At 42.3% G+C, this 26,179-nt stretch overlaps 1 protein-coding gene across 3 annotated transcripts in view; it reads right to left on the minus strand.

Moving 5' to 3' along the window:
* The window catches only part of ANXA4 (annexin A4), a 56,899-nt gene that overhangs the window by 7,330 nt on the left and 23,390 nt on the right, over positions 1-26,179 (minus strand). For 2 of the 3 annotated variants that reach the window (XM_081100584.1, XM_081100585.1), the window contains exons 3-11: positions 23,294-23,381; positions 18,715-18,809; positions 15,359-15,472; positions 14,166-14,256; positions 12,554-12,633; positions 10,002-10,058; positions 4,166-4,259; positions 1,718-1,813; positions 1,089-1,147 (exon numbers count right to left, since the gene is read on the minus strand). In XM_081100584.1, the coding sequence (XP_080956710.1) occupies positions 1,089-1,147; positions 1,718-1,813; positions 4,166-4,259; positions 10,002-10,058; positions 12,554-12,633; positions 14,166-14,256; positions 15,359-15,472; positions 18,715-18,809; positions 23,294-23,381 (774 nt within the window). The remainder of the gene's footprint in view (positions 1-1,088; positions 1,148-1,717; positions 1,814-4,165; positions 4,260-10,001; positions 10,059-12,553; positions 12,634-14,165; positions 14,257-15,358; positions 15,473-18,714; positions 18,810-23,293; positions 23,382-26,179) is intronic. The other variant, XR_013996475.1, reaches the window with a different exon arrangement.

Consider the following 26,179-nt stretch of genomic DNA (forward strand, 5'->3'; position numbering starts at 1 on the left):
AGGGAAGAGAACAAGATCCCACCCTATTAAGGTCTAGATGGTTTCCATTCAGCGCTCTTTAGTCTGTCAGGGCAAGACTGTGCATGACTCTCCTGATGATGTCCTTTATGCCACGACCTAAGGGGCATGTGGAATACCTCTCCTCACCAACTTACCTTCCCAATCCTCTGTTCTCACACTCTAGACATACCCTGTGTTCTCCAGCTACAAGCTTTGCTTGCAATGATTCCTTCCCACCCGTCCAACCCACGGTATCCTTTCCTCCCCACCCTTTCTCCCATGTAATATCTTCCAATGTCAAACTTCCTTTAAAGTCCTGCTTAAACATAACAATTTCTTTATATATTCTTTTCTGATCTACACCTTCTAAAAACACCAAATGTTTGGGGGAAAAAAAATACCCTATCCTCTCTGTTCCTGTAACGTTTTGATCCTCAATTACAGTATTGCATTCTATTTTGTTCCTATTGGTGTTTTGCACATACCTGCCTTCCCCTCAAGGCTAGAAGTTCTTTGAGAGCAAGGACTACATTTTCATCTTTCCTGCACTGCCCTGGTTCCCAGCAAAGGTACCGGCATAGAGTACAATGCATGGTTAGGAGCTTGAGTTCTAAAGCCAAACTGCCAGTGTGTGCATCCCAGCTCCATTATTTCTTCAATGAGGACCCTGGGCAAATTGCATATCCTCTCTATCCCTCAGTTTACTCATCTGTAAAATGGGGGTTGATAATAGTACCTACCTCATAAGGTTGTTTTGGGAATAAAACTAATCTACATGGTTTCCTCACCAAAATGTATACATACTTTAACAGCTGGTAGCTCAATTTTGGGAATGAAATGTATTTTAATAAGCACAGTCTTTATGATTATTCAAAGTATGCATATACATTTTTGAGGACACCCCATATATGTATAGAGTATTAGAATGATCACACATTATAAGTACTCAATAAATATTACCTAGTAGTATTATTAGCAGGCACTCAGTGAAGTATTGATCAATTAAACTGAATATATTAGACTGATTTTGTCTTATTTGGACACAAGACAAGTCAGAGCCATTCAGATGCTTAAAAAGAAGCCTTTACCTTCATAGATTTATAAAGCCTTTCAGCAAAATATGCAGATTTGTTCCTCATGCACTTTACTGTTAAGAGATTAAAAAAAAGAAATGAAAATATTACTGATAAAATCTATGAGAAAACATGACAGTTGTTCCTTCTGTTTCTATAAACTACGAAGTAGTATCTCTTTGTCAGAAAAATTGTAGCCAAGCAATGTCTTATGAAGACAGGCTATGCTGAAAGCACTTTCACAGATGGGAAGCACTCATTTATTGTCAAGTTCCCGGAGAAGTAATTAATAAAGGCCATTAAAGCAAAAGGCAGCATATAGTTTAAAATTGATTACCATCTCTACCATATGAAGTTATTCGTTTTAACCATTCACAGACTTATAAGTTGCAGCTAGTAAAGGATTACGTTTCTCATACCCTTAAGTACAAAGGCACAGAGGATATAAAATATATAAAGCCACATGGCACAATGAAAATCAGGTTTGAATATAATAGTTCTTGTTTAAAATTGTGGGTCACAGCATGAGTGATTTAAACAATTTTTTTTTTATCCCTGAAAAAAATTACTACATCCCATGACTACAAACTGATAGCAAAGTCTATAAACATTTGTTTCTCCACCCCAACCCCTGCCAAGCTTACCTATGGCCAGCAGGGCATCTTCGAAGCTACCAGATGTTTCAGATTTAATACTCTGTTCGATATCCTTCTGTGATATCCTTTTGTATTCATCAAATACTACAAACAATAACAAAATGGAATTACAAAGAATAAAAAAAAGAACAGAGGACATTAACATTTATGGAGAGAATGAGCACCTTTAACAAGATCACACTATTCTTTGGCATATTTCTGGAAGGAGCTAATTAGCAATGGGGTGGAACCCAGGAGGCCTGTGGTAAGTGGAATGAGCCTGAGGAGAGGAGGATGTCAGGCAAGTCTGTTCCCTTCTCTGAGACCCCGTTTTCTCACGCATCAAATGGGGATAACCTTCGGAGAGATCTGCTTTCTGTTCTCATTGTTTCCGTAATCAGATGAATGTGTCTTTTTATAATTTTGGCCTTGGCAATCACCCATTATCCTCCTTTTGGCTCATCAAAACTAGAGCAATCCAACCTCTTCAAAATTGGTTGCATCTTTTAATCGATTTTAACATACTGACATTTTTCACTTTTTTTGTCAAGTTTTTGGACGTGATAAATGTATCTTCCTCTCTTGCTGCCTTCTTAGAGTGGATACCTGTTTTGTTTATCATCTTAGCATCACCTTCTTTGGGATGCTGGCCTCCCAATAGTGTGATTCTCACAGGGCTGTCAATTCAAGAACATCCCTGTCCCTCAACATATACCATAAGCTCTACCGAATCAGTGAGCAGTTCACCCAGCTAGCACCAATCAGTCTCAGGCTCCTGGGAATGTTAAAATTGAGTACAGAGATCTTGGGGATGGCCAAAAGCACGTTCAGAGAACAAGAGAATCACCTGGGGGACCTGTTAAACTTCCGGAGGGTCACTCTCAGAGGTTGTTCTAAGTCAGCTAGACTCAAGTAGGGGTTCAAGAATCAGCATTTTCCATGGAGACCAGACTTTGGGAAACTGCCTTAGAAATAAAATCCATGATTCCCTCCTAGCGAGACCCCCCAGATCTGCTTTTATTTCTGTTCTTCCTGGAGTCGTTCAGCTCTCCCTTCAATTCAATGAGCCACCAATAGTCTCCATTTTCCCTCTTGTCCCATTCTATATTATTTCCTTTTTTAAAAAATCTTAAATTGGAATCAGTGTATATTGCTTGGAATAAAAAAATCTAATTGACACATTTTCTAAACCTCAGTCTTTTTCACTGTAAAATGGGGAAAATAATAGCTGTTCCATTGGGATGTTGAACAAACAACGCTTATAATATGCTTAGCACTAACACCTAGAAGTTGGAGAATTAACAAAACCTTAGTTATGAATTCTTATTATTATTGTTGGTGGGTAAGAAACTTATAAAGTTTTCTTTATTAAAATAATGCTTAAAGTATTTTCTTCCAGTGGCTTACAAACAGATTATTTTATAACTGCCCAACTATTGACTTGTGCTTGGAAGTGAAATTTGTTACAAATGTATTTGCATGAAATCGACTTCTGAGGACCTGCAGTTTTTGGAAAGTACCACCAGGGGGAGATTTGTGTTATTAGCACAGTAATCAGGCAAGGCAAGGCAAAGGAACAGGGAGCTGTCTGTCAGAAGGTGGTGCATCTGGTGTGTGACATAGTCCATGACACTTATTAACAGAGTAATCACCTATTTCTCGTCACTGTGGAACATCTGAAATAATTCCAACTTCCAAATGTGTTGTAATTTTCAATTACTTCGTTTTCAGTTTTGCAAACTCATTCTCAAATTTCCCACAAGTTTTGCAAATTGTGATTATAAGGCCACGGTGGGTTTATAAAATTATGACATTAGCATAAAGACGTAAAGAGCTTATAAAAAAATGAAATATCTTATTAAACTCTCATTGCTGTTTACAAGAAGAAAATAAACCTGACAACAAATATTCTACAATTGTTTGGTATCTTTTCCCCAAAGAAGTTAAAAGCACATGCTGTAGACTAGCATTGTCAGAAGCAAATTAGACACATTTCACTTAGGATTTAAATTATCCACTGTTCATCTGATGGAACACACCCCCCAAAGAGATCACGTCTGTTAGTTTTACAACCGGGATGTTAAATAGGAATAAATGCCAACCAACATTTATTTCTATCTTCTTGCTCGCTGATGTACTGAAGGTTTTTTCTTATGTAACTCAATTTAAATAGAGCTGCTCTAGAAAAAGGGTTGACTATGAAGATCGATTTACTATAAACAGGAATGCCAAACTTCTATGAATACATCTGTTAATTATTCATCATTAATCTTTCAGAAATTGGCCCTCATGCACATAATTACACTCACACATTTCCAAGGTAAGACATGTAAGACAGTTCAGGACAATCAGTGTTTGCAGCAAATAAAGGAGGAAAGGTTATCCATTAATTATGGGCAATATAGTTGTTCACTAGCTTTCAAACAGGTTCTTTGGAGGATGAAGCCAGCGCCTTACCATGCAACAGATGATTTCGATTCCGGGAACAGAGAACAGTTAGAAATTTCACCTCGTCTGTCCCCCATTTCTTCTCTCCAGCCTCATACAGGTCCTGAAGCCAAATAAAGCACAAGTTTAAAACACCACAGAGAAGGTGCCAGCACATATCCACATTATTTCCAGAACTTAAAGAGCTGAGATGGCTTAGTTTGATTTTGCTGGTGATAGTAGAAGACGTATTGGTGGTGAGTGGTAATGACTCAGAATTTTTCCTTAGGTATATAACTAACGGGACCCTATAAAATCTCACGAGAGTCAGGGCTGTCACATGCAGACAACATGGTTCTGTCTTAAGAGCTAAAAGGCATGCTCTAGATTTGGGTTGTCCTCTACAATAGCCACTAGCCACATGTGGCTATTTAAATTGTAATTAATTAAAATTAAATAAAAAAATAAAAATTCAACTCCTCAGCCTTCCAGTCACACGTCAAGTGCTCTGGCCACATGTGGCTAGTGGCTGCTCATAATAGTGCAGAGTAGAACATTCCACACATCGCAGAAAGTTCTATCGGACAACACTGCTCTAAAAGAAGTTGTGATTTGCTTGGGGCTACAAAGGTCTCACAGTAAAACCAAGACCCATCAGTAATGACTTATATTCCAACCAGGTAGGAATATAAGAAATTGATTCTACTTGCTTTAGCTATGCTATTGGTAAATCGACACAACTGTTCATATCACCTCACATCTATTAGGATGGCTGCTATTAAAAAAAAAAGTATCAACAAGGTTGTGGAGAAATTGGAATCCTTGTGCATCGTTGGTGGGAATGTAAAATAAGGCAGCCTCTGTAGAAAACAGTATGGCCGTTCTTCAAAAAATTAGAAATAGAATTACTATATGACCCAGCGATCCTATTTCTGAGGATATATCCAAAAGAATTGGATCTTCAGAAGATATTTGTATACTCATGTTCATAGCAGTGTTATTCACAATAGCCAAAAGGTAGAAGCCACCCAAATGTCCATCGACACATGAATGGATAAATAAAATGGGCTATATGCATACAATGGAATACGATGTATCCTTAAAAAGAAATTATGACATGTGCTACAACATGGACGAACATTGAGGATATTATGCTAAGTGAAATAAGCCAGTCATAAAAAGACAAATATTGTATGATTTCACTTATATATGAAGTGTCTAGAGTAGTCAAACTCATAGAAACACAAAGTAGAATGGTGAGTGGCTGAGGAGTGGGGAAAATAAATTGTTTAGTGGGTATACAGTTTCAATTTAGGAAGAGGAAAAGTTCTGGAGGTTGGTTGCAAGTGTGCATAGAGTTAACACTACTGAATGTACACTTAACATGGTTAAGGCGGTAAATTTTACTAGTATGTTATGTGTATTTTATTTAAAAAATGTTTTAAAACCCTACTGTTCATTTATAATGAGCAGCTGGCTTGTTAATTTTTTCAAAATGCCCTTGACACATTTTGTCATTCATTGGGCTTACCTCCAAATACTCATCTAATTCTTCCCTTCTTTCTCTAATTGCCTAATTGCTTTAGTGCCAACTCACAGAATCATGAACTTTTAAAGCTGGGAGGACATAAAGTGTTCACCTAATTCAGTGTTTTCCAACTTTTAATTTGAGCAGACTTGTCTGCTTCAATCAACTGGATGGAGGGGGTAAATAGGGAACATCTGTAATATTGTCAACAATAAAAAATAAGCCTAAAAAAAAGTTACGGTGGAAGTGACACTGATTTCTGAGGCTAGAGATCATAAAAGGTCAGGCAGCTCTGTCTGAATTCCTGACCCACAGAATCCATGGGCATAATAAAATGGTGACTGTTTTTATGTCACTATGTTTGAGGTGGTTTGCTAAGCAGCAATAGTAACTAGAACATGTGGATAAAGAAACAATTTACAATCTGTCACAGAATGATACTTTTGTAAAATACCAAAAAATGACCTCGAAAAGAGTAACCTTTTAAATAATGGGTGGAAATTGTATTTTTTGTGTTAAAATCTTTTTAATTAACCAAAGTCACCCCAATAAGTTCGATAAAAAGTCTATTGTTCATTTATTAAAATACTAGAGCATTCTTATGCTCTAGTATCACAATATATGTTAAGCTTATTATACATAAGGTGAAACTTTTCCCCATTCTATCATTTGACCTTGAATTTTATTTCTGGTATTATCTGAAAAATTTGTATGATGTTGTTGTGATATATATATATATATATATATATATATATATATATATATAGATTGCAGAGAGGAAGGGAGAGGGGGAGAGAGATAGAAACATCAATGATGAGAAAGAATTATTGACTGGCTGCCTCCTGCATGCCCCGACTGGGGATCGAGCTAGCAATCCGGGCATATGCCCTTGACCAGAATCAAACCTGGGACCCTTTAGTCCACAGGCCAATGCTCTATCCACTGAGCCAAACCAGCTAGGGCATTGTTGTTTTTTAATGTAGCCAAACTACCAGCCATTTTCCGTTATGGTTTGTCTTGTGTGTCAGGCATATAAAATCCTTTCCCAGTTCCAGATTAAAAAATATTTAACATTGTGTTATAGTATCTTTCTGATCTCATTTATTTACATTAAAAACTTAATCTATTTGGAATTCATTATGATATGAAAGTTGGGATCTAACTTTTTTCTTTCCCAAATGGTTAGTCAGCTGTCCCAACTCCACTAAGTACTCTGTTTCCTCCGATTTAGAATGCTGCCTGTCTATTCCCACACAGGCTTGGTTCTGCTCTCACACTTTCTAATCACTCCTTGGGTTCTCACATTCTTACACCAAGACCACATTCCTTAATTTATTTTTTACCTTTATTATACCTTTAAGTACGTATCAGTACAAAGTTTTCCACATCCTTTTTGTCACGATTCTAATCGCCATCATTTTCCCTCTACATTCCTCCTCTTCTCTAATTGCTTCATCCTTTTCTTCTGAATTCTGGAGATATTTTTTCTGTATAGCTTTCCACAACAATAATTCCATTTTCAGCAAAATCATTTTAAATCATTCCTGCTTCTAATGAACTTTAAAATCCTGGTTTTCCCTGTTTTATCTAAGAACAGTTCTCCTCAGCTCATCTAGCTCCCCTTCTCAAAGCACTCTGCTTGCCCTTCGCCCAGCTCCTGTTCATCTCTGTTATTTTCTCACTGCATCTTTATTTAAAGCTCTCATTTAATTATAACCCATGTTTTCCCTCAATTATTTTAGGGCCCAAAGCAATCTGGCATCTTTCTCTTTCTTACAGCGTGACCCTATTTGGTTCCCTTCATGCCTCAGTTTGTTTATAGGCCACATGGCGTTTGAGGTGAGAATCTGTTGATTTTCAAGCTCTTTCATCCTTAAATGATGAGCAGTCTATGCAGACCTGATCCCCACCAACCCCCCAAACACACAGCCCCGGAACAAGGTGAGTGGATTCTTCTAGGAGCTCCTCACTTTTCATTTGGATGAATTTCAAGCAGGAGCACGTATAGCTAGTCCACTGAGGGCAGCCGAGACACAGCACAAGTCTTCTCTGCGGAGTTTCTTCCTGTTTTCATGAAGCCTGCTCCCAGCTGGAGGGAGCTTAGCCTATTTCTGGGACAGGGTGGCCCTCCTGCGCCCTTGGCCCAGGTTTGCTGCCCATCTGGCATTTTAATGGCCCTCCTCCATCGTTTCCAGTGCTGAAGCAGTTTTCCCTATTTTTATATTTCCTGGTCCTCCCCCACACACACACACCGCCCCCCAGAACAAGGGAATCAAATCTGGGCCATCTTCTAGCAAAAGCTTTGAAGGGCATTTTTAATATATCATGACTTTCTTTTTAAAGTAGGAATTCTGAACACTACCTATTATTTCCACTTTGTGCTAGTTTCATCTCAAGAACAGAAAAGATTGAACTGGTTAGATAATAGCCTCTACATTGTAAAATTTCTACCTTTTATAAGTAATTACTAACAAATTCCACCTGCCCTGATCATTCTCCTCATCTCAAACTCATTTACTTTGCTACATCCAAATCCGGCTATAATAGCCAAGGTCTGCCAATGATACCCTTGCTGCTGAAGCAAATTAAAGAGCAAAGATTGACAAGGTTTTTCTTGTCAAACAGCCCAATTCTACCAACCTTGTGATCTTGGACTAGTTATTGAAATATCCGCAACAGTTTCCTAATCTTTAAAACAGATGTAATAATCTCTGCCCAGGTTTGCCGTAAGGAAAACATGTACAGTAGTTAACACAATGCTTGGCACTTAGCAAACCCACAAAAATTTGATAATGAATATAATGTTTCAGGAGTAAATTGCTCACTAAGTCTTCATTTAATTTGGGATTCACCTGGGCTCCGGAGGTTCCTTCCAGCATGCCCCCACATGCTCTCCTTGAGGTAGCTGACATTCACAAAAGCATTCAAGAGTTCCACTGTTTTCAATACCTTCTCCCTCCTCAAAGCTTCTGGATTGAAGGCAATTTCCTGTGTCTCCTGGGTGGCCTGGGCCTCCCTGAGTCCTCAGAATGCTACCTGTCTATGACACACATACCTCTCTCTCCTCTAGGGACAGCAACAGGTTCTTGCCTGCAGAATCCACAGTGGCTCATACCTCACATACTGAATGGGACTAGTCCTCCTCTATGGTTGTATATCCAACTGCCCAGGCTCAAGTCCCAGTTCTGCCATATATTACCTCTATGAACTCAAGCAAGGAACTTGACTTCTCTGAGTCTCCATTTCCACCAAATAGGGGGAACAACACTTACTTCACACGAATACTACACGGATTCAATGACATACATGATATCAAGAGCTAAAACAGTGTTTGGTACCCGGTAAAAGACCCACTTTTAAAAAAATTTTTAAAAAATATATATATTTTATTGATTTTTTACAGAGAGGAAGGGAGAGGGATAGAAAGTTAGAAACATCGATGAGAGAGAAACATCAATCAGCTGCCTCCTGCACACCTCCCACTGGGGATGTGCCCGCAACCAAGGTACATGCCCTTGACCAGAGTCAAACCTGGGACCCTTCAGTACGCAGGCCAACGCTCTATCCACTGAGCCAAACTGGTTAGGGGCAACCCTTGGTCTATTTACTATGGCCAGGTAACACTAATAATAATAGCTGATAAAAAGTGGGTCTTTTGCCCTAACTGGTTTGGCTCAGTGGATAGAGCGTTGGCCTGCGTACTGAAGGGTCCCAGGTTTGACTCTGGTCAAGGGCATGTACCTTGGTTGCGGGCACATCCCCAGTGGGGAGTGTACAGGGGACAGTTGATCGATGTCTTTCTCTCATCGATGTTTCTAACTCTCTATCCCTCTCCCTTCCTCTTTGTAAAAATTCAATGAAATGTATTTTTTTAAAAAATAGACCAAGGGTTGGTGCCAGGGCAGCCACTAGTGGGCTGGGTACCAAAGAAGCAACTGCCTGTTTGGGTTTGATATTGATTTTACCCAACAGGGTACACACATGAGCTGTTTCACACAGATCATATCAAAATTCTCTGTGGGGAAATAAAAATGCAAGGCAGGTCCTTTCACCTCCAAGTGATTCGGAAGACACTCCGTGGTTCTCTGGGGTGGCCACACCATGGCCCCAATGTCAAGAAATCTAGAATCCAGGGGTGCTTATATAATGATGCCTCATGCCACCCCCAAGCCCCAGGTTTTTCTGAAAGAAACTTGTGCTCTTATACATTATCGGTGAGGATTATTTTTCTTAACATATCCCAGCCAGACCAATATGCACTGAAACATAAGAGGGGGTTCACCAATTAAGGACTGTCTTACTGGCAAAAGAGAAGAAAGAAGCTGCAGCTCTACTCACCTGGGCATCCTGCCTCATGAGATCATCATCCAGGAAATTGCTTTCATCCCTGCCACCCTGAGGATGGGAAAAACAAACCAAAGAGAACGAGAGGGTCGTCACAAAGATTTGGAGAAGACAGAATGTCTGGGAACCCAATGACACGATAACAAGGCAGAATGCCACCAGGGGTCACACTTCCAGCCTAGGGAGAAAGGACAGACGTCCTCTGAGGGTGCCTGCGCTTTTCCTACGGCTCTGATCAGAGCCGAGAGAACATTACCAGAGGGAGAGCCCTGCTGCACCATCTCTGCAACATTAGAAAGGGAAGGGGAATGAGTGCTGCCGGCTGACTGCTCACTCCACGACCCAGTCCTGCCTCTTTCCAGCGGATTCAAGCCTTTGGAACCGGCAAGTCTACACTGATGAATTCTGCCAGATGGGTTGGAACAGAGGAGAATCAAGAATGTCTGGGACCAGCCAGCAGGGGGGGCTGAAGGAGCACATGAAAACATGCCCCCTTGACATCACCAGGGCACCAGGGCAGGAGGAATGCTAAAAAGTGGCAAAACAGGCTACTTTCCTCTGGTTTCTCAGACTACATTTATTGCTATGCTGTCTCAATATTCTATGGTCTAGGCATGGTGCAGCAGAACCTATCTATAAATATAAAAAGCCAGCAACCAGAACGCCATAACGACCTGAACAACTGGTCGCTATGGCGCCGGCCTACTGCAGCCAGCAAACTGCCCGACTGGGGGCGGGGCCAGCCAACCAATCTCCTGCAACCCCTTCCCCGGCTGGCCCTGCCCCTGATAGCCCCTCCTACCCCAACCTCCTGCAGCCCCACTCCCGATTGACCCCCACCCACCCTGATTGGCCTGTGGCCCCTCCCCCAAGCCAGCTCCACCCCCCATTGGCCCCCCCCCCACACCAATCAGGGATGGGGTTGACCAGCCAACTTCCCACTGCCACTCCTCGGCCACTGACCCCGGATTGGTCCCACTCACCGCATTTGAGGGCGGGGCTGGCCGGCCCACCACCCACAGCCCCTCCCCACAGTTGGCCCTGCCCCCAATTGGCCCCCCCCACCCCAATCTCTTGCCATCTCCTCCTCCCCCCCGACAGGCCCGGCCCTAATCCGCCCTAATTGGGGGCCAGGCCGGCTGGACCCCACCAGTGCACGAATTTGTGCACTGGGCCTCTAGTGGTAAATAAGGAGGAAAAGGGGGAAAATGGGTAAGAAGTAAGAAATGCCAGCCGCATTACTAAGTAAATATCAGAGGCAGAGCAAGATGGGAGTTGGCAATGATTTCCAGGGTTTTGCTTTGAACAACAACAATATTAACAAAAAAAGACAAGTCAGGAAAAACTAATGTGGAGGCAAAATGAGTTTAGTTTAGGAGGACCAATTTGAGGTGATGGCAGAATATCTATAAGGAAACCTCTAAAAAGCAGCGAGAAATGAATTTCACACTTAGGAAGGAGGTCAGGGATAAAGATATAATTGGGAAGTCATGTGAAATATCTTGTGTATCATCTCTTTTCTGGCACCCCTGCTCCCACACTAGCCCTGAACTGCTTTATTTCTCATATAGATTATTGAGGCGACTTTCTACCTCGTCTTCCAGCCTCCAACTCATTGCCATGACAATTAATCTTACCCATGACTATTACATTACTCTTGTAAAAATGCAGTTCTAACCGCATCATTCTACTGCTCCCAACCCTTCAGTGGCTCCCTACTGCTCTCCAAAGAAAGTGTAACTCTTCCCAACATAGAATCCCAGTTCATCCTTCCATCTTGTTAACAGAATTACCAGCCTGGCTGCTCAGCCTGTTGTTCCCAGATCACACCCCGTGTTCCCTGCCTCCTTGCCTCCTTGCCTCCTTGCTTTTTTCTTGTCTGGAATGTACCCAGCCACACCGCTGCTTCTTGACATCCTAGCAAGACTCCAAGTCCTCTCTGAACCTGCACCTCTGCTGTGAAGCCTTTTGTTTGCTTCTGTAGCCAAAATTCTCCTTGAACCTTCCTTTTACTCTGTGTCTCTCCTTAGGAACGTATGCTTCAAGCCTTTATAGCGACCGTGTCCTGATATATTCCCTATGACAATACTAGAGGCCCAGTGCATGAATTCGTGCCCAGGTGGGGTCTGGCCGGCCCGACCCGATCAGGGCTGATTGGGCCAGGCTGGCCGGGCTGAGGGGCCAACTGCCCCCTGGTTGAACTCCCGGTTGAACTCCAGTCGACAGGACAATTGCATGTTAGCCTTTTATTATATAGGATACTCCTAAAGCCCAGGAACTGCCTGTTAATCATCCTCATAACTCTCAATGCATTTAGTCATAAGGAGACCCGGCTGATATTAGGTACTTGTACATACGAATTAGAACCAATGGATGTACATGTCTAGTCAGAGTTTCTAAAGGAGAGAAGATAAACCACCACAGAGGCCCAAGAATGTGCACATTGGGGAAGCTGAAAGGATGAGACAGCCTGGAAACGGGAATACAGGGAGCATGCCAATAAGCCCAACCCCTATCAGAAGCAGCCAGCCGAGGGCGCCACTCACCGCGGACAGAGACACCAGGACCCGCTGGAACATGAAGGACGTGTCAGAGCGAATGTCATCTTCAAGGCTCCTCCCGTATTCTAGCAAGAAAGTAAGATTGGCCACATCAGGACAGAGCCCTGTTCGGCGCTGTGCCACACTCCAGAGCCTTCTGTCCCCTCCGGGAACAGCCTGTTTACCCGGGCAGCTCCTCATGAGGTTTTTCACTTCATGCACAGTTTCTCAAAAACAACTCTGGTAAAATGGTCACCATACGTGCAGCTTGTCACTATAGCGGAAACAAGATGTTCTTGTTCCTTACGGTCGGAGGTGGAGAAGGCTGGGCCGAATCCTCACTGCTCCTACTCTTGAGGGGGCTGTCTAAACATAGTTTTCAGTGACGGAGAGAACAGTAACCATTGAAAAACAAATACAGTGGGGTTTCAGAACCACGTTTGGGAACACGCTGGGGGTTGTCAAGCCCCAGTTCTAGCACGTGCCCTTTCGGCCATGCCACTCAGGTAAGCTCCAACCCTTACAGCCCTCTAGCCGCCCTTCTCACGGGCGGGGGGGAGACCTGCCTTCGGCAGACGTGGCATCCAGTGTAGAACCAAACTCCCAAGGTTTAGAACAGCCTTCTCTAAACACTTACCAAAAAAACATTATTTTTTTTTGTTTTCTTTCTACCAAAGTAGTACATATTTATTACAGAAAACTTAGGAAAAAGTAAGTAAGTAAAATGCAGGGGTGGGTGGGAGGATTAAAAACAAAAAACCCATCTCACCATAATCTAATCACCCAAAAATAATTATTGATCACATTTTGGTGCATATCCTTCCTTATGTTTACCCCACATACCCATATTATTGTTCCTTCTATTAAAAAGATGGGATCATGTCATACTATTTTACGATTTGTAGTTTTCACTTATCCATATACCATACTATTTAATGTAACTTAATAATATCCCACAATATACATTTTATGACTACGTAATAGTCTGCTGTGTGGGTGTACCATATTTTATTTAGCTAATCTGCTAAACTGTTGGACATTTTTAGCTAATATAACAAATACCGAATAAACACTATGAGATCTAAACCTTTGTGCATTCGTTATTATATCCTTAGGGCAAAAAGGCAGGCATCATTTCAGGCTCTTCATATGTACCAGCCTCTGGAGATTTTTAAGAAGGGAATAATGGCTATCTTCCTGAGATGGCTGGAGGACATACAGTCCAGTCTGAATGAAGGTAAGGAGTTGGGCGAGAGAGCCCCTCCAGGCCATTCCCTGGAATGCTAAGATTCACTGGTGCCACCACTTTTGAACACGCACCTTTGATTCCCTGATGATAAGGAACAACTTTCCAGTTTTCAGAGTAATGAATGGTAGTAGGTCCCTTCGGCACTGGGTAGCCAACGTAGAGCAACAAATTCCCCTGAGAAGTCATGGGAAGCCAACAGACAATCATTTGTCTGGACAGGGACCTGCCTTGACATGGAGCTTAGAAGTGAGGACCCCTCGTAGTGTTGTTTCTATGAAGAAAGTCTGATCCGTGGGGAACCTGCCATTGCTAGGCTAGTTCTCAGATCACCATGAAGCCTCAGCCAGGGCCCCTGAGGGTGCTACATACGCAGTTGGTAGGTCTCGTTGATGCGCCGGATCTCCTCAGGTGTCCGGGAGGCCAGGATCTCGATCAGGCAGCCCTCATCCGTGCCAGCCCCCTGCACGGGAAACCCAGAGGAGAGGACTTTGTGAGTCAGTTCACCAAGCCCAGGCCCAGAGAGAGAAGGAATAGAACCAGGAATCTGCAGAGAATAAAGACTACCCACAGGGTTCTAGCGACAGGATTTTCTCCTTTTTAATTGTCCTGCTCAAATTCCAACGCATTTACAGCGATCACTGCTAGTGAAACAAACATGTATGGGGTGTTTCTATGTGTTGGGTACTGTGCCAGGGTAGGCACAGTTCCCGCTCTCCAGGGGCTTACTCTCCCCTAGATCGGGCTGTGCTTCCCCTTGGAAGGCAGAGTCTTCAGGCAAAGGCTGTTATGTCCTTGTTTGTCAAGAACCTTGTTTTTCAAGAACCATCCATGAGACTAAATATTTATTGACGCGGTTGAGGAGAGCACTTGGATTTGAAGGTTAAACTTGGTCATTAAAAATCAGCAGAGCCCTGGGCTGAAGCACAGTGGCTTGGCGTCCAAGGAGGCTGAGGACGCTTTTCTGCCAGTTCTGAGCCTGCAGCAGACCCAGAGGCCCCCAAGGTGTCCGTTGCAAAGTTTCATGTCTCAAACGTAGCTAACACGGCAAGAAAGCTTCTGGAGCGACACCAAAAGCACCGTAACCACTCCCTACGGAGCCACAGGAAAGAGAATAATTCCATACCTTTTGGGAAAACAACTTTTAAATATATATATATATATTTTTTTTTATTGATTTCAGAGAGAAAGGGAGGAGGAAAGAGAGACAGAAACATCAATGACGAGAGAGGATCATTGATTGGCTGCCTCCTGCACACCCCCAAATGGGGATTCAGCCCACAACCCGGGCATGTGCACTGACCAGGAATCAAACCGTGACCTGCTGGTTTATAGGTCCATGCTCAACCATGAAGCCCCATCAGCCGGGCTGGAAAACAACTTTTAAATTATAATCACTATAGTGTAATGCCATGTTTTTAAGTTGTCATCAAGGAAGGAAAATCTTTCTCCTAGGCCTCAGCCCCACTCCTCCCCTCTCAGAGGGCCTTTGTCAGGGTTTCAGGAGAGAGCTCGTAGCATTTGCACCAGCAGCATGGGGAGGACGGGGGGAGAAAAGCACAGACCTTCATGGCCCTTCGCAGCTCCTCCACATCGTACAGCACGGTGGGCGTCATCATCCCCACGATCACACGCTCAAACTTGCCAGTCAGTTCGGACTTCAAGTCATCTATCAGGTCCTGCAACGCAAGAAAGCAGCTTGCTTAACCGCTACGGGAACTCAAACTAGTCGCTCTCCAAGTGTGGTCCCTGGGTCTTCACAACCCTTTCAGTGGACCTGCAAAGCCAAAGCTATCTTCATAATAACACTAAGACATCATCTGCCTCCTCACTGTCATTCTCTCACAATTGTAGAGTGGAGTTTTCCAAAGACTATTTGATATATCAACAAATCTACAAGTATGTTAAAGGCTATTAAGATACTCCTCCCTTTTGCAACTACATATCTGTGCAAAACCAGGTTTTCTTCATATACTTCAACCAAAACCACACAATAGCAAACAATGAAGAAGCAGATATGAGACTCTAGCTGTCTTCCAATAAGCCAGGCAACACAGAACTTTGAAAAATACTATAAAACAATGCCAATCTTCTCACTAAAATTCTTTTTTTGGAATATGTAGCCATTTCTCATGAAAATGTTATTTGTATTAACATGTAATGGCTTTATTATTTTCTTAATAAATTAACAACAAATACATATTTTAAATGTCCTAAATTTTAATTTCTAATATGGTAAGTATCAATAGATATAACCCATAAAAACAAAATGTTCTAAATAATCTAAGAGTATAAAGGTGTCACGAGATCAAAAAGTTTATAGACACTAATGTAAATGTATTTGTACACAAACCAATATGTGTATTTCCAGTCAATATTCAGTTATGACATTTTTTCAATTACAGTTTACATTCAATATTATTCTGTATTAGTTTCGGACATAAAGTATAGCGGTTAGAAATCATGTGCTTTACAGAGTGGTCCCCCTGATATTTCAAGTACCCACCTTGCCCCATACATAGTCATTACGATATTATTGACTATATTCCCTATGCTGTACTTTATTTTTAAATCAAATTAAAATTTTTAAATTCTCACCCGAGAATATTTTTCCATTGATTTTTAGAGAGAGGGAAAGACAGAGAGAAATATTGATGTGAGAGAAATACAGCTATTGGCTGCCTCCTGCATGATCCCCGACCAGGGCCCAGGCCAGGGAGGAGCCTGCAACTGAGGTACCTGCCTCTGACCAGAATTGAACCCGGGACCCTTCAGCCCAAAGGCTGACCCTCTAGCCACTGGGTCAAACTGCCCAGGGCCCTATGCTGTACTTTACATCCTCATGACTATTTTGTGACTACCAATGTGTACTTCTTTTTTAAAAAATATATTTTATTGATTTTTTACAGAGAGGAAGGGAGAGGGATAGAGAGTTAGAAACATCGATGAGAGAGAAACATCCATCAGCTGCCTCCTGCACATCCACTACTGAGGATGCACCTGCAACCAAGGTACATGCCCTTGACTGGAATCGAACCCGGGATCCTTCAGTCCGCAGGCCGACGCTCTATCCACTGAGCCAAACCAGTTAGGGCTCAATGTGTACTTCTTAATCCCTTCTCTTTTTTCACCCAGTCCCCCAATCACCCTCCCCTCTGTCAACTGTCATTTTGTTCTCTGTATCTGAGTCTTCACCTATGACATTTTTAATAGCTGCAGAAATGTCGATATATAAATGCAATATAATTTCTTTAACCAGTCCCCTGTTTCTCTCTTTCTAATGTTGTAGACACAGGCATTTAGTTGTATCTTTTTGGTCATTCATAATTATTTCTTACAGCTCAATTCCTAAAAAGAACTGTAATTATTTGAACAAAGTACCAAATTCTAAAAACATTTATTCACATTTCCAGGTTGGGAGAGTTTAAGAACCAGCTTAAGATCAACCAACCAGTAAGGAGCCAAGCTGCTAGTCAAGTCAAGTTCTCTGGTCCTCACAAACCTGATTCCATAGCACAATATTTCAATCTATTGTGATTATTTTTATATTACATCCACATATCAAATGAATGAATGAACAAATACATTAGTGCTTAATCCATTAAGGTTGGTCATCTTAAGAAACTGCCATTAGATTAGCTTAGTTCTGAAGTTTGGAATAATTAACCCCAAATGTGTGGGGCAACATGCTTTAGTTCCCACATCACATGCACACCCATGCCTATTTGCGGTCATTAAAATTCATTGGGAATGGAGATAGTCTGAGCTATGGATAATCACATTCCCTACTGGGGTGCCCAGCAAGGTTTGCATGCAGATGCCCTGGGGAGCGGCTGAGCCAGGCCTGTCCCTCTCCCACCCAGCAGTTTAATGCCTATCTTTGAGTAGTAGCCACATCTGACTGGAGGTAAAGTATCTCAAGAATAGAAACACTTGCCCTGACCGGTTTGTCTCAGTGGGTAGAGCCTCGGGCTGTGGACTGAAAGGTCCTGTGTTCGATTCCAGTCAAGGGCATGTACCTTGGTTGTAGGCTTGATCCCCAGTAGGGGGCATGCAGGAGGCAGCTGATGGATGTTTCTCTCTCATCGATGTTTCTAACTCTCTATCCCTCTCCCTTCCTCTCTGTAAAAAAAAAAAAAAAAGTCAATAAAAATATATTTAAAAAAAAGAATAGAAACACTTATCAGAGTTTCTGAACTCTGAGACCTGGAAAACTCATTGATGTTTCCTCAATAAAAAGATTCTCACTCATCACACAGGTAGGTTTTCAGTGATGTGGAAAAACAGGATGTGATGACCCTGGTAAGTGAGTCGTTGAAAATGACAGAGAGAGGGTTCCTGAGGGGTATGAGGATTCAAACCAGAAGGGGAAAACATGGTGAATAAAGAACCTCTGAATGCATACGTTAATGAATTGCACACATATACACAAACACATAAGCTCCATTCTAGAATCTGAGGGGTTCCTCAATTGAGGATCATCAGAGGAATGCACATATGCTACAGACGGGTTTATGTGGGAGCGTCGGAATAGACCCTAAACCCTAGGAGAGCCTGTTTAAAACAAACTGGATTGAAATATTTTAGTCAGTGTGGAGGGTCTTCATCCACAGTGGCCTAAAAGAAGCCAGTCAGGGTCAGGGAGCAATGCTGCAAGCTCAGCTCTGCCTGGGGCTCAATGGTTGAGTCCATTCAACAACCAGGTCCCTGCAAGGACTTGGGTGGGAAGAGACCAAGCTTGGCCCTGAGCTCTGTGAATCAAGAGCTCCCTCAAATCTCTTCTTGCCAAGGAGAGGTAAGGAAGTATGTTGAAACCGCTTTGTGTGTGTTTTTCAAGAACATCTTTAAACAAGACAAAGCATCCACCTTTCAAAAACACGGGGCCACTTCGGGCATCTAGATCAGAGCGACTGTGACCTACCCTGCCGATGGTGGTTTTGTAGGCCGTCCTGATTTCCTGGCGCTGGGCCGTGTTGCGGTAGGCGAGCACACTGATGATGGCATCCTCGTCGGTGCCTGGCGGTGCAGCGGAGACAGTGAGTGTGATTTGAGAGAGGAATGAGAAAATGAGTTCCTCTGTGGAAACTGAGGTCGCCCAAACTCATGCAGAGAGCTTTCTAAGAAAAGAGGTTTGTTGTTTTGGGGGAACACAGACACTAGTCTTAGCCTCTCTAATTAACGATATACCAGCCAACAAAATAGTTCACTTCTCTGAGCATTAGTTTCCTTATCTACAAATGTGAGTGAACTCAAGGTCACTACAAGTGTTACCTAGAGCAATTAAGTGAATTACTTAGCACAGCCATTTGCCCGTGTGATGCAAGAATTTTTAAAACATGCAATACTTGACTATTTAAAAGGCACTGCCGTAACCAGTTTGGCTCAGTGGATAGAGCGTCGGCCTGCAGACTGAAAGGTCCCGAGTTCGATTCCGTTCAAGGGCATGTGCCTGGGTTGCGGGCACATCCCCAGTGGGAGATGTGCAGGAGGCAGCTGATCGATGTTTCTCTCTCATCGATGTTTCTGACTCTCTATCTCTCTCCCTTCCTCTCTGTAAAAAATCAATAAAATATATTTTAAAAAAAAATAAATAAAAGGCACTGACCTCTTTTCCCTTAGACTGCCAAGTAAGAAAATGACAACAGACAACACAACAATGTTTGCTGGGTGTGAATGCCCCATCTGAACCATAAATATATAGGTCATATAACACAACTGCATCTTATTATTCATGTCACATATTAAGGTTGCATCTGATTGGTTAATTCTTGGTACCAGAAATCCTTATATACAAGTATAGGCACCTGATTTTTTAAAAAGTCACTTTGGAGCAAAAGGTTACGTAATTACTATTATTTTTTTGCAAGTCAATCAAAATTATACCTAAATTTTTGTCAGAATCTTAGCTATTAGTTTATGTGTGCAATGAGATGAAAAAGGTTGAAAATCACTGACTTAGCACTTAGTCAATAAATGTTGATTGAGTGCATGCTTTTTCCCTTCCTCTGGAATTGTTATACTGCCTTTTGGGTCTCCTGTATCTATTTCTATGTTCTTACCTTTTCTCTCCTCATTTTTAATCTCTTTATAATTTTCTCTGAGTTTTAAAACAATTTAAATTTGTCTTTTAATTCACTATTTGGCACTTTGGCTGCTCACTGCATCTACTGCATTTTAATATAAGTAATTGTGTTTTTCATTTCCAAGCCATCTTTCCTGATCTCAGATGGTTCCCTTTTTTTTTTTTTTGATGGTTCCTTTTTTATAATTGTCCATAAATTTCCATGACGCACTACCCTACCAAAACTTCCCAATATGAATTACAAGTTAGAAATGCCCTAAGTTGTGTTTGCCTGCTTTTTTGCAGCACCTTTTTGACAGGGTCATTTATTCTGATTTTTCAAATTGGTCCCTCGTCTTAGCAATAGCTGCATGTTCACATATGTTTTGTGAGTTTTCTGTTTCCTCATTGTTTGTACTGTGTGGGAGTTGTTACGGGCTACAGAAGATGCTATTGAAACATTTCAGAGAGAAATGAAAAACTATAAATTCACCAGGGTTATTCTTTGCAAGATCAGAGACCCAGAAAAATGTGAGGTGTAGGGAAGAAACTACAAGACTTTAAACTTACATGCCTTAGGCATCAACCACTCTTCTCTCCTCTCTCTCTCTCTCTCTCTCTCTCTCTCTCTCTCTCTCTAATAGATACAACCATTATTTACTCCTTTAGAAATCTCAGGTAGGGAGAAAAGGCTCATCGCCTTTTGTTTACCACATTTTCTGTGAAAGGCACCATCCTTCTTCCAGTCAAGTCTGAACCCTCAAAATAGCTTTGACTTTTTTTTTTTTTTACCCTAGTTCTTCCCCCACATTCAAATTTCCTGTCAAGTCATGCAAAATATAGCTCTGGCATCTTTTTTGCATCTGGTCCCTCTTTTAAATTCCTACCACTACCACTCCCATTCAGGATTTTAGGTTGTTTTTTTCTTAAACGACTGCAAAAGTCTGCTAACCTGTATGCTTACCTACCAATCGGTCTTTCTAAAGTTTCGCCAGATTCATTTTCCTAGAAAGAAAAGCTCTCACAGTGTCCCCTCCCTTAACCAGGAGTACACAATGGCTCCCCACTGTTCGCTGGCTTTACTACAGGCATTTGAGACTCTGTACAGCATCCCATTCACTAGTGTGAAGAGAGATCCATATAGAAGGATACCAGGCAGCCAAACCCACAGACTAAGCTCTTGACTGATTGTACTTGACCCCACTGTGCTGTGCTCCATGCTCCTGGCCTCCTCTACTGCCAGGCTATTGGTTTGTCTCCCTAAGCCTCTCCACTTGGCATCATGATTCTGGCATTGGTTGTTTCCTGGCCAATGCCTTTGGGCCATCCACCCTCCATGTCTGTGACCCCACAGGTGGCCTTTTCAGTAGCACTCAAAGACTTCCCTTTGCTACCTGCCTTCTCAGACAATTCCCAGCCAGCCAACTCCTGCTTTGCAAGTGCCTCCTGCTACGAGCGAACTTTCCATGTATTTACTGTGACTTCCCTAGGCCTCAGCTAAACTGGAGAATGGGACGATCCTCACACTCATCCCATGTCTTTGTTCACACTATTCCATTCACCTGAAACGCACTCTCTGTTAGCGCTACTTATTAAAACTCAATCTGTTTCCCAAGGCCCACCTCAAAGTCTACATTCTCCATGAAGTTTTGCCTGATGTCCCCAAATGCAGTGTGGGGGTTCCCATCTCCTCTCTGAACCCTAACAGGATCTTATTTGTGCCCCTCCTATTGCTGCCCTATTATGAACTGGGCACAGTTATTTCTGCATTTGCCTTAGCCACTGTGTCTCCATGGACTAGCTGACCACAAGGACTAGGTTTTATAACCCTCGCCTCCTCCAACCGCCCAACTTCCAACGGCCCACACACAGCAGCACTGAAAGCAGTGGCTCTGTCAAATGTCTCCTGACACTGATGTGACAATTCTGAATGCCATGTGGTCCAAGTTCTGAAATTTTGGTGTTCTTGACATATACCAAAGAACCAGGGCAAACCTGAGAAAAAGAGTGGGCCAGGTACATTTTCCTATTTTTAAAAATGAAAAATAGAAAATGAGGAGATAAATACATGGACTTAGAACAATGATCTGTTCAGAGCTGGGCAGCATAATAGTGAGTGGCTCAAACTCCAGCTCTGCAGTCAGACTATCCGCAATTGCTTAAAATCCTGACTCTAACACTGACTACTTCTGAGACCTTGGGCAAGTTAGCAAACCTCCCTAAATATCAACTTTCTTTTCTTTTTTTCTTTTTTTAAATATTTTTAATTGATTTCAGAGAGGAAGGGAGAGGGAGAGAGAGAGATGGAAATATCAATGAAGAGAATTATCGATTGGCTGCCTCCTGCACTGGGGATCGAGCGCACAACCCAGGCATGTGCCCTGACTGGGAATCCTGGTTCGTATGTCCATGCTCAACCACTGAGCCATGCCGGCCAGGCTAAATCTCAACTTTCACATCAGTAAAACTGCTATCAGGATTAAAACAGGTAATCCATGTAATCCATCGTGCCTGGCACATAGTAGGGCTTACCAAATGTTCATTATAATTGTTATTGTTGCTGCTGCTATTAGGAGCATTGGGGCTAAGTAAAATGATTTCTTCTTAGATAGAAAAACTGAGGACTGAGGCCTCATGGCCAAGATTTTTACCTAAATCTCAGGGAAATTCTAAATAGCAGCTACAACCAGGGAGCACTTCTCTGGCCCAATGTCCACCCAGGCAAGGACCTGGGCCAGGGTAGCCTGCAGTGCACCTGGCATGAAGCCTTGGCCTCAGGGAGCTAAGTGGAGGGTAGTGCACGGGACAGCAAGCCCTCCGAGTCGTGTACACACAGTCTTGTCACATAAAGTCCCATACACTGCACGTAGGTCCTGGGCAGCTGTGCCTATCACAGCAATAGGCAGAGGACTCAGGGGAAAGAATGTGACCTTAGAGTGGGCAAGCCGAGCTTGGCACTGGGTCTGCTGAGTGTGAGTCATGGCTCAGTTCTATTTACTATGTGTCTTACTATGTTACTTAACTTCTCTGGGGCTCAGTTTCACATTTGTAAAATGGGGCAAAAGTAACAGTAGCAATAGCTGCTTTCACGAAATCACAGGGTCACTGTACATACCCACTGAGATAGTATTTGTGAGAGTGCTTTATAAACCTTATGGCACTACACACACCTAGCATTAATTGGAGAACAAATACATTTCTAAATATTTATATGTAGATTCAAAATGCTGTGATGCAAAACAGGTTTAAATAATCGGAAAAAGATAGAATGAGAACATTAAATTAGAATTTTTATAGTCAAATTAATAATTAAGACCCTTTCATCTAATTTGTCCTGAAGAGCCAAATGGTTCCCTCTGTGTTTTTTTTAGAGTGAGACCTCTTCACAGTGGCCAGTGGACACAGCACTCTGTGCAACTCTGTGACGCACAACACTTACCCAACCCTTTCATGGCCTTCCTCAGGGTCTGGGCATCTTCAGTGGCATTGAATCCTGAAGCAGCTTTGATGGTGCCTCCTTTGGTTGCCTGAACACAGAGAAAGAGGTGCCTGAGAGGCAGCATCTGACCGACATGGAGGCATCTCATTCAGCAAAATTTGCTGAGCACCTGCCATGGACCAGACACTATTCTAGGTGCGAGGAATACAATAGGGACCATGAGGGATGAGGTTCCTGCTTTCATGGAGCTGATGTTCTAGTTCAGGGGGGAGGGGAGGGAAGGGCAGATAGTAAACAAGCCAACAAACAAATATTCCACCAAGTGTCCAGTGATGAGAAGTTATGGATCAGATAGAGAGGTCCTGGAGGGGCTGCTCTGTGGAGGGACGTATAGGCCGAGATCCCAATGACATGAAGCAGCTGACCATGCAAAGATCAGGGGAAAGTGTTACAGGCAGAGGGAACAGCTAAGACAAAGGCCCTGGGGCTGGAATTAGCTTTTATGGGAGCAGCTGGACAGAGGCCAGGGTGGCTGAAGGGGGTAGGCAAAGAGCAGAGTGGTCAAATAAGTGATACAGCAACCTATGCAGTAATTTTGCTCACCCAACCCCCCACCCCCAACACACACATACACAAAGGGAAAAAGAAAATCAAATCTGAATCTGATCAAGCCTCTAGAGTCAAATACCAACTTACAGTAAATATGAGAGAAGAAAATATTAACCCACACCGCAGGGTTATAGATAAATAAATTACAAGGGAAATTAGAAAAGAAAGAGAGAGAAAAAGGAACTACAGCTAAAAAGAGATTTGAAAAGCAAAGGGGTGAACCTTATTTGCACCCTGAATCAAACAGTAAAAAAACATATTTATAAGACAATTGGACATTTGAATACTGAAAATATTGATGACAATAAGTAATCAGTGTAAACATTTTTTTAGGTATGATGATGATACTGTGGTTCTATTTTATTTTTTTATAGGCTATAGTGAGAGGTAGTAAAGCTTAGTGGGGAGGAACACAGAAATTGGAGTGGGATAGACCCAAGTTTGAATCTTGGCTTCAATTCTTTCTAGTTGTATGGTCTAGGGCAGTGGTCGGCAAACTGCGGCTCGTGAGCCACATGTGGTTCTTTGGCCCCTTGAGTGTGGCTCTTCCACAAAATACCACGTGCGGGCGCGCACGTACAGTGCGATTGAAACTTCGTGACCCAGGCGCAGAAGTCGGTATTTTGTGGAAGAGCCACACTCAAGGGGCCAAAGAGCTGCATGTGGCTCGCGAGCCGCAGTTTGCCGACCACTGGTAGGGGAAATTTCATTTTTCCCACCTGTATATTAAGAATAATAACATCAACTCACAGGGTTGTTGTAATAATGAAGCAGGATAATATAGGAAAGCACTTAGCATAGAACCCAGCAAACAGTAAACTCTAAAACAAAAACCCAACCTCAGTGGCTATCATTACCATAATTAAATATGACTTCAGCAACATCTCCACAATGAACATAATTATGAGATTCTTATACTGTATATATATATATTTCTGTTAAAATCCCTAATGCAAGCCTATGGGATAATGCCAAAGCAAAACCTGGAATAGAATATTTGTACAAGGTGTCAAAAACCACGTAGAATAGATGTAAAGCTTTCTAATGATTTGATTTGCCCCAATGATGCAATATGGGTCATTTAAAGGCGTGGAGGAGTTTTATACACTAGGAAAGTTCTCTGGCAAGTCAGACTTGAGCTCTTAGAGCTGGTCCACCTTGGCCTGGCCCTCTCAGGCCCACCATGGACCACATCAAGCCCATCCAAAGGCCTCAGGTACCACAGAGTGTGGGCCTCATCTGCTGAAAGATCAGGCATTCACCTCCTAGATATGGTCAGCATCCAGCACGTGGTCATCATCCTCATCCACCTGACAGAGGGAAGTAGAAATCTATGACCTTAACTTTCTTGGATACTGCTATGGCTGGAATTGCATCCCCCTCCCCGCAAAAAAGATATGTTTAAGTCCTAAGCCCCAGTACTTCAGACTGTGATCTTATTTGGAAATAGGGTCATTGTAGATGCAATTAATAAATTAAGATGGGGCCATACTGGAATAGGTTGATTCTTTAATTTGATATGACTGTGTCCTTACAAGAAACCAGCACGTGAAGACAGATCCACACAGGGAGGACACCACATGCCGATTAAGGCAGAGATGGGAGTTAGGCAGCTGCAAGCCAGGGAACACCTAAAGATTGACAGCAAACCACCCCATAGGTTTTAGAGAGATCATGGCTGGGCCAATCCTTGATTACGGACTTCTGGGCTCCAGAATTGTGAGGAAACAAATTTCTATTATTTTAAGTCATCCAGGTCGTAGTATTTGTTACAGGAAATTAACACAGGCACTTCTTTTCTTCTACTATATATCGTCTGTAATAAGCATATTTATAATTTGCTATCAAAATTCCAACATGGCCTAATTCAGCCCTTGACCCTACCATGAGACAGCTTCCTGAGTTGAATGTTTCACAAGGTTCTTTTGGAACTCCAGTGTTGAAAAAAAAATTGGATGGTACTCAAACACTACATTCAAAATGCATTACTAAGGGACTAAGAGATGAAAATTACTATCTAACAAGATGAATCGATAGAGGGATTTGCAAACATGGTTCAGCTTATCAATTAGCATTCTTAGTGACTCTTTTTTTTCCAGGAAAAAGATAAGCTTGGGAAATTTGTTCCTGTCACCTCTAAAATATTTATATTGATTACATTCCAGGGCATAATGTACCATTATTCATTCTGGGAAGGCAGGGGATTCCACCCCAGAAAAATTTCTCGTGATAGCAGGCAAAGGAAACAGGAAGGATGTGGGGGAGAATGACAAAAAT

Source organism: Myotis nattereri, assembly GCF_964212035.1.
Source record: "Myotis nattereri genome assembly, chromosome: 10".
Classification (NCBI taxonomy): domain Eukaryota; kingdom Metazoa; phylum Chordata; class Mammalia; order Chiroptera; family Vespertilionidae; genus Myotis; species Myotis nattereri.